At 37.0% G+C, this 12,500-nt stretch overlaps 2 protein-coding genes across 2 annotated transcripts in view; one reads left to right on the top strand and one right to left on the bottom strand.

Annotated features, from left to right (window-relative positions):
- Window positions 1-3,235, top strand: part of LOC123513528 (ADP-dependent glucokinase-like) — an 11,023-nt gene extending 7,788 nt beyond the window's left edge. Inside the window, 6 exon segments of the mRNA XM_045270785.1 lie at window positions 1,404-1,510; window positions 1,651-1,719; window positions 1,721-1,832; window positions 2,544-2,604; window positions 2,607-2,674; window positions 3,016-3,235. Of these exon segments, the coding sequence (XP_045126720.1) occupies window positions 1,404-1,510; window positions 1,651-1,719; window positions 1,721-1,832; window positions 2,544-2,604; window positions 2,607-2,674; window positions 3,016-3,111 (513 nt within the window). The 3' untranslated portion in view covers window positions 3,112-3,235.
- Window positions 3,236-8,222: 4,987 nt separating this feature from the next.
- On the bottom strand, window positions 8,223-12,097 carry LOC123513670 (NADH dehydrogenase [ubiquinone] flavoprotein 2, mitochondrial-like). Its single transcript, XM_045271032.1, has 7 exons — window positions 11,944-12,097; window positions 11,545-11,607; window positions 10,964-11,026; window positions 10,433-10,623; window positions 9,635-9,842; window positions 8,635-8,787; window positions 8,223-8,424 (listed from the first exon to the last, which is right to left on the bottom strand). Exons 1-7 carry the CDS (start codon window positions 11,980-11,982, stop codon window positions 8,407-8,409), a joined length of 735 nt encoding a protein of 244 aa, XP_045126967.1. The 5' UTR covers window positions 11,983-12,097; the 3' UTR covers window positions 8,223-8,406.
- Between the last annotated feature and the right edge of the window lie 403 nt (window positions 12,098-12,500).

The raw sequence follows: 12,500 nt of genomic DNA, 5'->3' as shown, positions 1-12,500 counted from the left end.
TGAGTGAAAGGCAGTTTGGTTTCAGAAAAGGAAGATCGTGTGTATCCAATTTATTATGTTTTTATTCAAGAGTGACTGACATACTACAACATAGAGAGGGATGGGTGGATGCTATCTACCTGGACTTGAGAAAGGCCTTTGATAAAGTACCACACAATAGACTGATGTGGAAACTAAAGAAGATTGGAGGAGTAAATGATAAACTAGCAAAATGGATGGAAAATTACTTAATGGGAAGAGAAATGAGAACAGTGGTGAGAGGAAGGAAGTCCGAGTGGAAGAAGGTAACCAGTGGAGTTCCACAAGGGTCAGTGCTTGGTCCCATCATGTTTTTGATTTATGTTAATGATATGCCAGTAGGAATTGACAGTTACATGAACATGTTTGCGGACGATACTAAAATTATGAGGAGAGTAAAGAATGTGGAAGATTGTAACAAGTTACAGGAAGATCTTGATAAAATATATGAGTGGAGTAAGAGTGGCAGATGGAATTTAATATAGACAAGACCCATGTTATGAAAATGGGAAGAAGTAGATACAGACCAAACAGGGATTACAGGCTGGGTGATGAGAAAATTAAAGAGACCAATGAGGAGAAAGACTTAGGAGTAACCGTGCAAAACACTTTGTCACCGCAGAAACACATTAACAAGATTTTTTGGAAAACATACAACATGCTTCAAAATATTGGCCTTGCATTCCACTACCTAGATGAAGGAATGATGAAGAAGATATTATGTACCTTAATAAGACCCCAGTTAGAATATGCAGCATGTGTCTGGTCACCGCATATGAAGAAAAATGTGAAGAAGGTGGAAAGGGTAGAGAGGCTGGCAACAAGGATGGTACCAGGACTCAGGGAAAGACTGAGGAAGCTGGGGCTCACCACATTAGAAGAGAGAAGAACAAGAGGAGACATGATAACTATGTATAAATTGGTGAACAAGATTGACATACTGGACAGAGAGTTGATAAAGGTGACCACAAGTAATTATCTCCGAGGACATGGAAAGAAGCTAATAAAGGACATCTGTCTAAATGACGTGAGAAAATACAGTTTCCCGCATCGTAGCATTGATAAGTGGAATAAACTGAGCAGTGATGTCGTTGACGCGGTGTGTGTCAATCAGATGAAAGAGAGATATGACAGGAATGGACAAGGAGACGGGACACAGAGAGCTTAGATCGCCCCCTGTAATACACAAATAGGTAAATACAAATAGGTAAATACACACACACACACACACACACACACACACACACACACACACACACACACACACATGAAAATTCTAATATTGGAGAAACTTTTGAAATGAATAAATAAATAAATAAATAAATTATAGATATAAGTCAGACAAATTTATTCTCTCTCTCTTTCCCTCTCCCTCTCTCCCCCAGGAGCTGCCCAATCTGTACAACATGCTGAGGTACGGTAACATCACGCTGGTGTCCGACTACAACCCGCGTGTCGCTGTTGTGCTCGACCAGATGCGCTACGTCTTCAGGTGTGTGTGTGTGTGTGTGTGTGTGTGGTCTTTTCCTTGCCTTGCCTAACCTAACCTAACCTAAGAAGAGAGAGAGAGAGGGAAATCTAACCTAACCTAATCTAATCTAACTGACTGGCCCCCCTCCCCCTCCCCCCCAGACACCTGAGCGGTACGGGGTCCAGCGACAACAGCACGGGTCGCCGGCAACTGACCCGCCTGCACCTGCACCCTCGCGTTCCAGGCCATCATGGTGCGCAGGGGTGCCAGGTGGACCAACACTCTCGCTGCTGCTACTAAGGCCGCTCTCACCGCCAATAGACACGTTTGCGGCGATGCTAAGGTGTGTGTGTGTGTGTGTGTGTGTTAGTAATGTAGAAATGTTGATTTGCCACTATAACCACAAAAACACCCTTAAAAACCCACGTCACTGATTGTTTCTCCTGTTAATAATGCAGAAATGTTGTTAATCTGCCACTAGAACCACAAAAACACCCTTAAAAACCCACGTCACTTATTGTTTCTCCTGTTAATAATGCAGAAATGTTGTTAATCTGTCACTAGAACCACAAAAACACCCTTAAAAACCCACGTCACTTATTGTTTCTCTAGTTAATAATGCAGAAATGTTGTTAATCTGTCACTAGAACCACAAAAACACCCTTAAAAACCCACGTCACTTATTGTTTCTCCTGTTAATAATGCAGAAATGTTGTTAATCTGTCACTAGAACCACAAAACACCCTTAAAAACCCACGTCACTTATTGTTTCTCCTGTTAATAATGCAGAAATGTTGTTAATCTGTCACTAGAACCACAAAAACACCCTTAAAAACCCACGTCACTTATTGTTTCTCCTGCTAATAATGCAGAAATGTTGTTAATCTGTCATTAGAACCACAAAAACACCCTTAAAAACCCACGTCACTTATTAATAATGCAGAAATGTTGTTAATCTGCCACTAGAACCACAAAAACACCCTTAAAAACCCATTTCTCCCCACACACACACACACACACCCCATGCACCCTCACACACACCCTCTTCCCACAGATAAGCCTGGAAAAAGCCAAGATGTTGATGGACGATGGCTTCACTCTATCTGAGGAAGCCGGGCTGGAAGAGTCATGTTTGACAATAAGAGACCTGTGGCTTGCTGGACGGAGGAGGGGGACACACTGGAGGTAAGGAGGAGGAGGAGGAGGAGGAGGTGGAGGAGGAGGTGGAGGTGGAGGAGGAAAAGGAGGTGGAGGAGAATTTCTGGAGCATTTCTTTTTAATGATGATGATGAGGAGGAGGAGGAGGAGTAATAGAAGAAGAAGATGAAGAAGAAGAGCTGGTGGTGGTGGTGGTGGTGGTGGGGTGGGAGATATGCTTGAGAGAGGAGGAGGAAGAAGAAGAGGAGGAGGAGGAGAAATGATAAAAAGATAATGAAATAAAATAATCTCTCTCTCTCTCTCTCTCTCTCTCTCTCTCTCTCTCTCTCTCTCTCTCTCTCTCTCTCTCTCTCTCTCTCTCTCCCCAGGTGTGCATTGCCCCTGTGTTAGTGTGTACGTCCGTCAGACACACAGCCGGTGGTGGGGACAACATATCTGCTGCTGGCCTTATCCTGCAGGTCTAGTGTGTCTGTCTGTGTGTTTGTCTGTCTGTCTGTCTGTCTGTTTTAAAGTGATGGTATTAATAGTTGTAGTAATGATGGTATTAGTTGAGAGAGAGAGAGAGAGAGAGAGCAGTTAATTCTCTCTCTCTCTCTAAAATGTTGTCAAATTATTGTTATTATTATTACTATTACTATTATTGTTATCCTATCTATTTATATACACCACCTATCTCATTTTATGGTGCCAAGTAGGGATTTTTTAAGGTTATTTTAATTCTGTCCATCAATTCTGCTCTTCTATGTTTGTGCTAACTTTATGCTAACTTTATGCTATTTTTTTTCCTTTTCTTATTTTTTTTTAATTTTTTATTTTTAGTTTCAGAAAATTTTGTGCTAAATATGTGCTAGTTTTGTGCTAACTTTATACTGTTTTTGTGCTAACTTTGTGCTAACTTTTTGCTATTTGTTTTTCCTTCCTTCATCTTTTATTATTGGAATTATTATATTTCTGGTTTATTTTTTACTTTTTGTCTGTTTCTGCAATATTTTGTGCCAATTATGTGCTATTTTTGTGCTAACTTTCTGCTAACTTCCTGCTAACTATTTTTCTTCATCTTCCATTATTATCCTTTTGTTTTTTTTTTTACTTTTTTTGTCTTTCGTCTTTTTTTCAGAATATTTTGTGCTAGTCATGTGCTATTTTTGTGCTAACTTTGTGCTAACTTCACCGCTAACTTTGTGCTAACTTTCTGATGTGTTTCTTCATTTTATTATTATTCTTTTTCTTTTATTTTCTTTATTTTTTTCAGAACATTTTTTTTGTGCTAATTATGTGCTATTTTTGTGCTAACTTCACTGCTAACTTTCTGATATGTTTTCTTCATCTAATTATTCAGTTTGTTTGTTTGTTTGTTTGTTTTACTGTTTCAGGATATTTAGTGCTATTTTTGGGGTATTTTCCATTACATATTTGCCTTATGTGATCTCTTGCGCTATCTTTATCACTTTTCCGCTAACTTGGGTCATTTTTATTCATCTAATTATTAATAACTTTTTATTATTTTTCTTCTTTTTGTTTGTGTTTGATGTTGTTTAGCGATAATTTGTGTGTGTATTCTATTATATTTTTCCCTTATGTCACCTTTTGTGCTAACTTTATCACTTTTCTGCTAATATGCATAATTTTTCTGCTACTTTTTTCTTTGTTTTATTTTTTTCTTTCATTTTTGTTTGTTTCATGTTGTTTAGTGCTGTTATTCAGGTGTGTTTTACTACAAATTTGCCTTATGTGACCTTTTGCGCTAACTTTATCACTTTTCCGCTAATACGCATCACTTTTCTGCTACTTTTTTGTTTATTTATATATATTTTTTTTGTTTCATGTTATTTAGTGCTGATTTTGAGGTGTTTTCTACTACAAATTTGCCTTATGTGACCTCTTGTGCTAACTTTATCACTTTTTCGCTAACTTTCATCACTTTTCTGCTAACTATTTCAATTTATCTTATTTTTTCTATTTTTTTTCTTTTCTTTCCACAAAAAAATGAAAAAAAAAATATTGCCAGATAAAAAAACATAATTTATGCGTAATTTTCTTTGTGTGTTTGTTTGTCTGTCTGTTTGTTTGTTTGTTTCCCGGTGTTGTGTTTTCCTTTTTTGTATTTTGGTGTTTTTCTTTAATATATTTGTTTGTTTTTTCTTTCTCTCCTCGTTTTCTTAATTCTTTTTTTTCTTTTCTTTTTTTTTTTTTCTTGTTTTATTTTCATTTTGTGTCTAAATTTCTTTACTTTTTTATTTATTTATTTTCTTTTTCCTTTTTTCTTTCATTTTCCTTTATTTTTCTCCTGATTTTCTTCTTTTTCTTGTTTGTTGCTTACTTTCTTTCTTTTCCTCTTCTAAATATTGTCTTTTATTCAATTATTTTTACGTACACATTCATAAACTTGCAATATCGCTTGTTTAGTCATTTATTTTCATCGTTACGTAGACTTTCCTAAAATTTTGTTTTGTTTTTACGTAAACATTCGTAAAGTTTCAATATCAAGTCTTGTCTAATCAATTTTCACGTCCATATTTCTATACTCTCAATCTTACGTCTTATTCATTCATTTATTTTCATTATTTTTACGTAGACATTAAAAACTATCAATATTGTCTTATTTATTAATTTATTTTCATTATTTTTACGTAGACATTCAAAACTATCAATCTTACGTCTTATTTATTAATTTATTTTCATTATTTTTACATAGACACTCCAAAACTATCAATCTTACGTCTTATTTATTCATTTATTTTCATAACTATCAATATTGTTCATTATTTTTACACAGACATTCCAAAACTTTCAATCTTACGTCTTATTTATTCATTTATTTTACGTAGGCATTCCAAAAATCTTCAATATATCATCTAATTTAATCCATTATTTACATAGACATTCCCAAACCTTCACCATTGTCTACTTGAATCCTTTAGTTACGTAGACAAGCAGTAAATTCCGTCTAGATTAATTTTAAGAAGGTTTCAAAATATTTCCTCTTCATTCTTGTAAGTTAGGCATTAAAACTGTTGATTTGGTTGATAACTCCACAAAACACTCATTTTATACACCACAGGGACACAAACAGCCAGATTTTTGGGGCACCACTGTAGAAATGGCTTTGATTTAGTGTTTGCAAGCATTTTGGGACATATATTGATTGATTTCCCTAATCATTCTTAACAAAACACTCATATTTTACTCTGCAGGGACACAAACAGCCAGATTTTTGGGGCATCACTGTAGAAATTGCTTTGATTTAGTGTTTGCAAGCATTTTGGGACATATATTGATTGATTTCTCTAATAATTCTTAACAAAACACTTATATTTTACTCTGCAGGGACACAAACAGCCAGATTTTTGGGGCATCACTGTAGAAATGGCTTTGATTTAGTGTTTAGAAGCATTTTGGGACATATATTGATTGATTTCCCTAATAATTCTTTACAAAATGCTCATTTCTTACACTGCAGGGACACAAACAGCCATATTTTTGGGGCATCACTGTAGAAATGGCTTTGATTTAGTGTTTACAAGCATTTTGGGACATTTAGTTATTGATTTCCCTAATAATTAACAAAAACACTCATTTATTTTAGTTTTTAGAAGCATTTGGGGTAATTTTTCTCCTAATATACCTAATAATTCTTAACAAAACACTCATATTTTACTCTGCAGGGACTCAAACAGCCATATTTTTAGGGCACCACTGTAGAAATGGCTTTGATTTAGTGTTTACAAGCATTTTGGGACATTTTGAAGCATTTGGTGTCATTTATTTATTGATTTTGCAAGTAATTCAAGAAAACGCTCATTTCTTACTCTGCACGGACACAAACAGCTAGATTTTTGGGGCACCACTGTAGAAATTGCTTTGATTTAGTGTTTAGAAGCATTTTGGGACATTTATTAATTTCCCTAATAATTCTTTACAAAAACGCTCATTTATTGCTTTGCAGGGACACAAACAGCCATATTTTTGGGGCATCACTGTAGAAATGGCTTTGATTTAGTGTTTGCAAGCATTTTGGGACATTTAATTATTGATTTCCTAATTAATCTTTATTTATTTTTTATTGAGGGCAATCTTGCACCTCCAAATTTGTGTTAGTCTTGAAAACCAACAATATATATTTTTTTTCTGTACTTTTATTTATTTGTTTATTTATATTTTGGTTTGAATTTAGCTTTTAACTTTCCATAAAAAAAATGTTTGTTTATTACGAGAGAAGAATAATGTTTGTTTGTTTGTTTTTAAATTGACAAACGAAATATTAAGCTAACTTTTTATTAAGATTTTTTTTTTCATTTATTTATTTTATTCTCTCTTATTTTTGTTTTAGATTGACAAACGAAATATTAACATCTTCCGAATTACAAAATATTAAGGTAACTATTTATTCTTATTTCTCTATTTATTTATTTTATTCTATTTTTGTAAGTAATATTAGCATTTATTTATTTATTTATATTTTGCTTCACTTTATTGAGTTTTGTTTTCATTTCTCATTTTCTTTCATTCAGTTTTCCTTTATTTCATTCTTTTAATCTGTCAACATTGTTCATTTTATTTATTTTTCAATTTTACAGATAGATGAGTGTGTGTGTGTGTGTGTGTGTGTGTGTGTGTGTGTGATGGAGGCAATGTATTACTATTACCTTAGCAGTATATTGACTCAAGTATTACAAACGGACCATTATATAGAGAAACAAGCTGGAAAATTAAATGCTGTTGTTATTATTATTATTATTTATTCCTAGTAAGTAGTATTAATAATTAGAATGATGGATATTATTTTTATCATTATTAATTTTTTCATATCCTTTCTTAATTCTTCATCTTAATAATTGCAAAGATGTATAAACTAAATTATTATTATTATTATTATTATGTATCATTAATTTTTCATCTCATTGATAGTTGCAAATGTGTAATGTTTGAATCAATATTTATATCATTAATAACTTTTCATCTTAATATTTGCAAAGATGTACTGTTTCAATCATTATTTTTATCATTATTAATTTTCATCACTTATTTTTCATGTTGGTAATTGCAAAGATGTACTGTTTGAATCATTAATAATTTTTCATCTTATTAATATTTGCAAAGATACACTGTTTGAATCATCATCATTAGTAATTTTCATGATTATTAATTTTCCTGTTGATAATTGCAAAGATGTACTGTTTGTTAATGGAGAATATTACAATTACGAGCCAAGATTGTGAAGGTGTACTTAATATCACTATTAATTCATCTTAATAATAATTACAAAGGTGTACTGGTTGAATCATTATTAGCATCATTATTAATTACTATCATTATTTATCAATATTTGCAAAGATGTATACTTTATTAAGGAGAATGTTAAGATTACCAGGCAAGATTGTAAAGGTGTATAGGCTGACTGTGTGTGTGTGTGTGTGTGTGTGTGTGTGTGTGTGTGTGTGTGTGTGTGTGTGTTCATGTATTATATAAAAAAAAAAATAAAATTGTTATTGTTTTTATTGTGTTTATTATTACTCTTACTATAAAGGGGAAAAAAAAAATCAAATAAATAAATAATAATTAACAAACCAAAAACTGAATTACAACTCCATTTATTACACAAAATTACATTATTACATTTTTTCCCCCAATAATCCACCAAACGCATAGAAAACGGGACGCAGGGGAGGTCAGGTCACCGTTTTCTGTTGTATGTACACTGGTGCCATCCCGGGTCACTGCCGCCCTCACCTCACCTCCGGACGGGTCAAGCTGGGTCATTAAAGGTCGTCGCGTACCTGTAGAGAGAAAGAAACAGAAAATTGTGGTACTGTTTTGTTTGTGTGGGTTTTCTCTCTCTCTCTCTCTCTCTCTCTCTTCCTTTTCCTGTCATTCTTTCTCTCTCTCACTCTTACTTTTCTATCTTTCTCTCTCTCTCTCTCTTCCTTCCTTTTCCTGTCATTCTCTCTCTCTCTCTCTCTCTCTCTCTCTCTCTCTCTCTCTCTCACCCTGAAGCCTGGGCCGGGGGGTGGGGTGGTGAGGCTGGTGAGTCCCCCTGCCGGCTCAGCAGCGAACCGGCCATTGCGAGGGCCGGCCTTGGGTTTCTTGCCGGCCGTCAGGGTGTCCAGGATCTCCACTACGTCAGACTCAGCGAGGTCTTCCTGTTGGGGGGAGAGGAGGAGGAGGAGATAGGAGGTTAGGAAGAGGAGAGGGAAGGGAAAATGAGTGAAAGAGAGGGTGATAAGAAGAAGAAGAAGGAGGAGGAGGAGTTTTGTTGAGGAAGAAGAAGAAGAAGAAGGAAGAGTTTTGTCAGGGAGGAGGAGGAGGAAGAGGAAAGAAGAAAATTATTGTTAGGTGGAAGAGAAGAACACACCTTAAACACACCCTAAATATCTCTTAAACACACCAAACACTCCTCACACACACTGAAAACCCCAAAATGCACTCAAAACACCCCAAAACACACAAACACTCAAAACACCCCAAATCACTCAAAACACTAAAACACACTCAAAACAACCCCAAACCACCAAAACACACCCAAAAACCTCAAAACACCCCTAAAACATCCAAATACCCCCAAAAACACCCAAACACACTCAAACACACCCTAAACACCCAAAATACACCCCAAAACACCCAAAACACACTCAAAACACATCAAAATACCCCAAAACACACCCAAACACCCCAAACACCCCTAACACACTCAAACACCCCAAAACACTCCAAACACCAAAACACACCCAAAAACCTTAAAACACCTCTAAAACACCCCAAATATCCCCCAACACACCCAAAACATACTCAAACACACCCTAAACACCCTAAAACACCCAAAACACACTCACACCCCCTAAAACACTCAAAATACACCCAAAAACACCCAAACACACCAAAGCACACCCAAACACACCAAAACACCCCAGTCACACCCCAAAACACCCCCAAACACACCAAAACACCCCCAAAACACCCCAAAACACCCAAAAACACCCCCAAACGTACATAATAATCATCATTAATCTGCATCATGGGCGCGTTGACACAGGCACCAAGACACTCTACTTCCGAGAGAGTGAAGAGTCCGTCCTTGGTGGAGTGGCCGGGAGTAAGGCCCAGTTTGTCCTTGATCACCGCCATGACCTGGTCCGACCCCCGCAGCCAGCAGGGGGTCGTGGTGCACACCTGGATGTGGTACTTGCCAACTGGATTCCTATGCGGGAGGAGGAGGAGAGAAAGGAGATGAGGAGGGGGGAGAGAAAAGAGAGAAGGAAGAGAGGAGGAGGAGGAGGAGAGAAAGAGATAGCAGGTGAGGAGGTGAGAAGGAGAGAAGAAAGAGGAAAGGAGGAGGAGGAGGAGGAGAAATTATTGAGGGAAAGAGATGAAGAGAAATAAAATCATTCTCTCTCTCTCTCTCTCTCTCTCTCTCTCTCTCTCTCTCTCTCTCTCTTACAAATCAGCATTCTCTCTATCTAAATATTTAAATCTATACACTCTCTCTCTCTCTCTCTCTCTTACAAATCAGCATTCTCTCTATCTAAATATTTAAATCTATACTCTCTCTCTCTCTCTCTCTCTCTCTCTCACAAACCAACATTCTCTCTATCTAAATATTTAAATCTATACTCTCTCTCTCTCTCTCTCTCTCTCTCTCTCTCTCTCTCTCTCTCTCTCTCAAACCAGCATTCTCTCTATCTAAATATTTAAATCTATACTCTCTCTCTCTCTCTCACAAACCAACATTCTCTCTATCTAAATATTTAAATCTATACTCTCTCTCTCTCTCTCCACCCTCCCCCTTACCTCATATACATGGTGTAGAATGTGGCCACCTCATACACTCTCATTCTGGGCATGTCGAGCATCTTGGCCACAGCGTGCATGGCCGTGATGGGGAGCCAGTTTCCGACCTGCCGCTGGGCCAGGTCAAGTAATGGGATGACCGCAGCCTTCTTGTGGCCATCAGGGTAGATTGAGATGATGGCCTCTGCACGCTGGGGGGGGTACAGGACGTGTGGGGTGGTTAGTGGGGTTTTTGGGGTGTTTTTGGTGTGTTTTGGTGTATTTTGGGGTGTTTTTAGTGTGTTTTGGTGTATTTTGGGGTGTTTTTGGTGTGTTTTGGGTGTTTTGGGGTGTTTTGGGATGTTTTTGGTGTGTTTTGGTGTATTTTGGGTTGCGGTGTATGGGGAGGGGGAGGAAGAAAGGAGGAGAAGGAGGAGGAGGAGGAGGAGGAGGAGAAAAAGTAGAAGAAAGCAAGGAAAAAGAAGAAACACACACACACACACACACACACACCATAACATTACTCATTTATTTATTTATTTATTTATTTACCTTCTTGTTCTCTGGTGTAAACTCAAACGCTGTGTCCGGATTGTTCTGTACTGTGTCCCGGTGCTGTGGGGGGGGGGAGGAGGAGGAGGAGGAGGAGGAGGAGGAGAGATATATACAGTCAATATATGTAAAAATTTTGCTTATTATTATTATTATTATCATGAGAGAGAGAGAGAGAGAGAGAGAGAGAGAGAGAGAGAGAGACACATTATGTAACAGACAAATATATAAATACACTATATATTATGAAATTAATGAAAAGATGACAAATATTTTAGTTCATTCAAAGACAGACAGACAGACAGACAGACCAATTTCAATACAAATAATAGTAGTAGTAGTAGTAGTAGGAGAGGTAGCAGAAGAAAAAAGAAGAAAAAGTACGAGGAGGAAAAGAAGGAGAAGAAGGAGAAGAAGAAGAAGAAGAAGAAGGAGGAGGAGGAGGAGGAGGAGGAGGAGGAGGAGGAGAAAGCAAAGAAGAAGAAAAAGAAGAAGAAACACACACCAAATTAAAATAACAACAACAACAACAACAGTAGTAGTAGTAGTAGTAGTAGTAGTAGTAGTAGCAGTAGTCTTACCACAAAGAGTGAGTCGCTGGCAGTGGGGGCTGTTCTGTGTAGGCCCCTCACCCCTTCCCTCACCTGGAAATTGAATTACGACACTATTAATACACTAACAATAGGTAATGCAGTTAATTAACCCCCCCCCCTTAGGTTAGGTCTCTCTCTCTCTCTCTCTCTCTCTTGTTCCTCTTTTTTTTCTCTCATTTTTCCTTCTCTCTCTCTCTCTCTCTCTCTCTCTCTCTCTCTCTCTCTTTTATTCCCCTCCTCTCTTTTCTCTCTCTTGTTCCTCCTCCCCTCTCTCTCTCTCTCTCTCTCTCTTTCACCGTCACACTCACCTCTCACTCCTCTCCCCTTCCCCTCATTTCTCCCTCCCCTCCCTCCACCCTCCAGCCCCCAGACCCCCCCGGTACTCACAGAGGGGGAGGTCAGGGCGCGGGTCAGCCTGGTCAGCATGGTAGGGTCACAAATAAGGTCAGCACTAAGGTCAGCCTCGGTTGGGTAAGTCAGCAGTTAACCATTGCTGTCTTAATCCTGATCTTGGCTTCAGATCAGCTGGGAACCAAAACAAAGTAGATAAAGAGGGAGATAGGGAGATAGGGAGAGATAATGATGGTAGAAGGAGTAATAAGGATAAATAGAGATGTTTTAGTGAAGGGAGAAGGAGAGAGAAGGGAGATAAAGGATAGAAGAGAGATAATATAAAAGACTTTAGTTATCAGCGGACGAAAGAAACTTAAATAAAAGAAGGAAAAGGAATAAGAAATAAATAATAATAAAAAAACAACCACAAAAATAATTAGAACCGATTGAAAGAAGAAAAAAGAGAAGAAAGGACGAAAATGTCAAGAAAAGAAGAAGAAGAAGAAAAGGAAGAAGATTGCAGAACCACAACAAAAGAGAAAAGAAAGAAGAAAGACATAATAAGAAGAAAATAACCAAAAAATAATAATAAACGGATTTAGAAAAGAAAA

The sequence above is a fragment of the Portunus trituberculatus genome, chromosome 1 (genome assembly GCF_017591435.1).
Source record: "Portunus trituberculatus isolate SZX2019 chromosome 1, ASM1759143v1, whole genome shotgun sequence".
NCBI lineage: Eukaryota > Metazoa > Arthropoda > Malacostraca > Decapoda > Portunidae > Portunus > Portunus trituberculatus.
The sequence above is the reverse complement of the archived record's forward strand: the minus strand, read 5'-3'. Positions and strand labels throughout refer to the sequence as shown.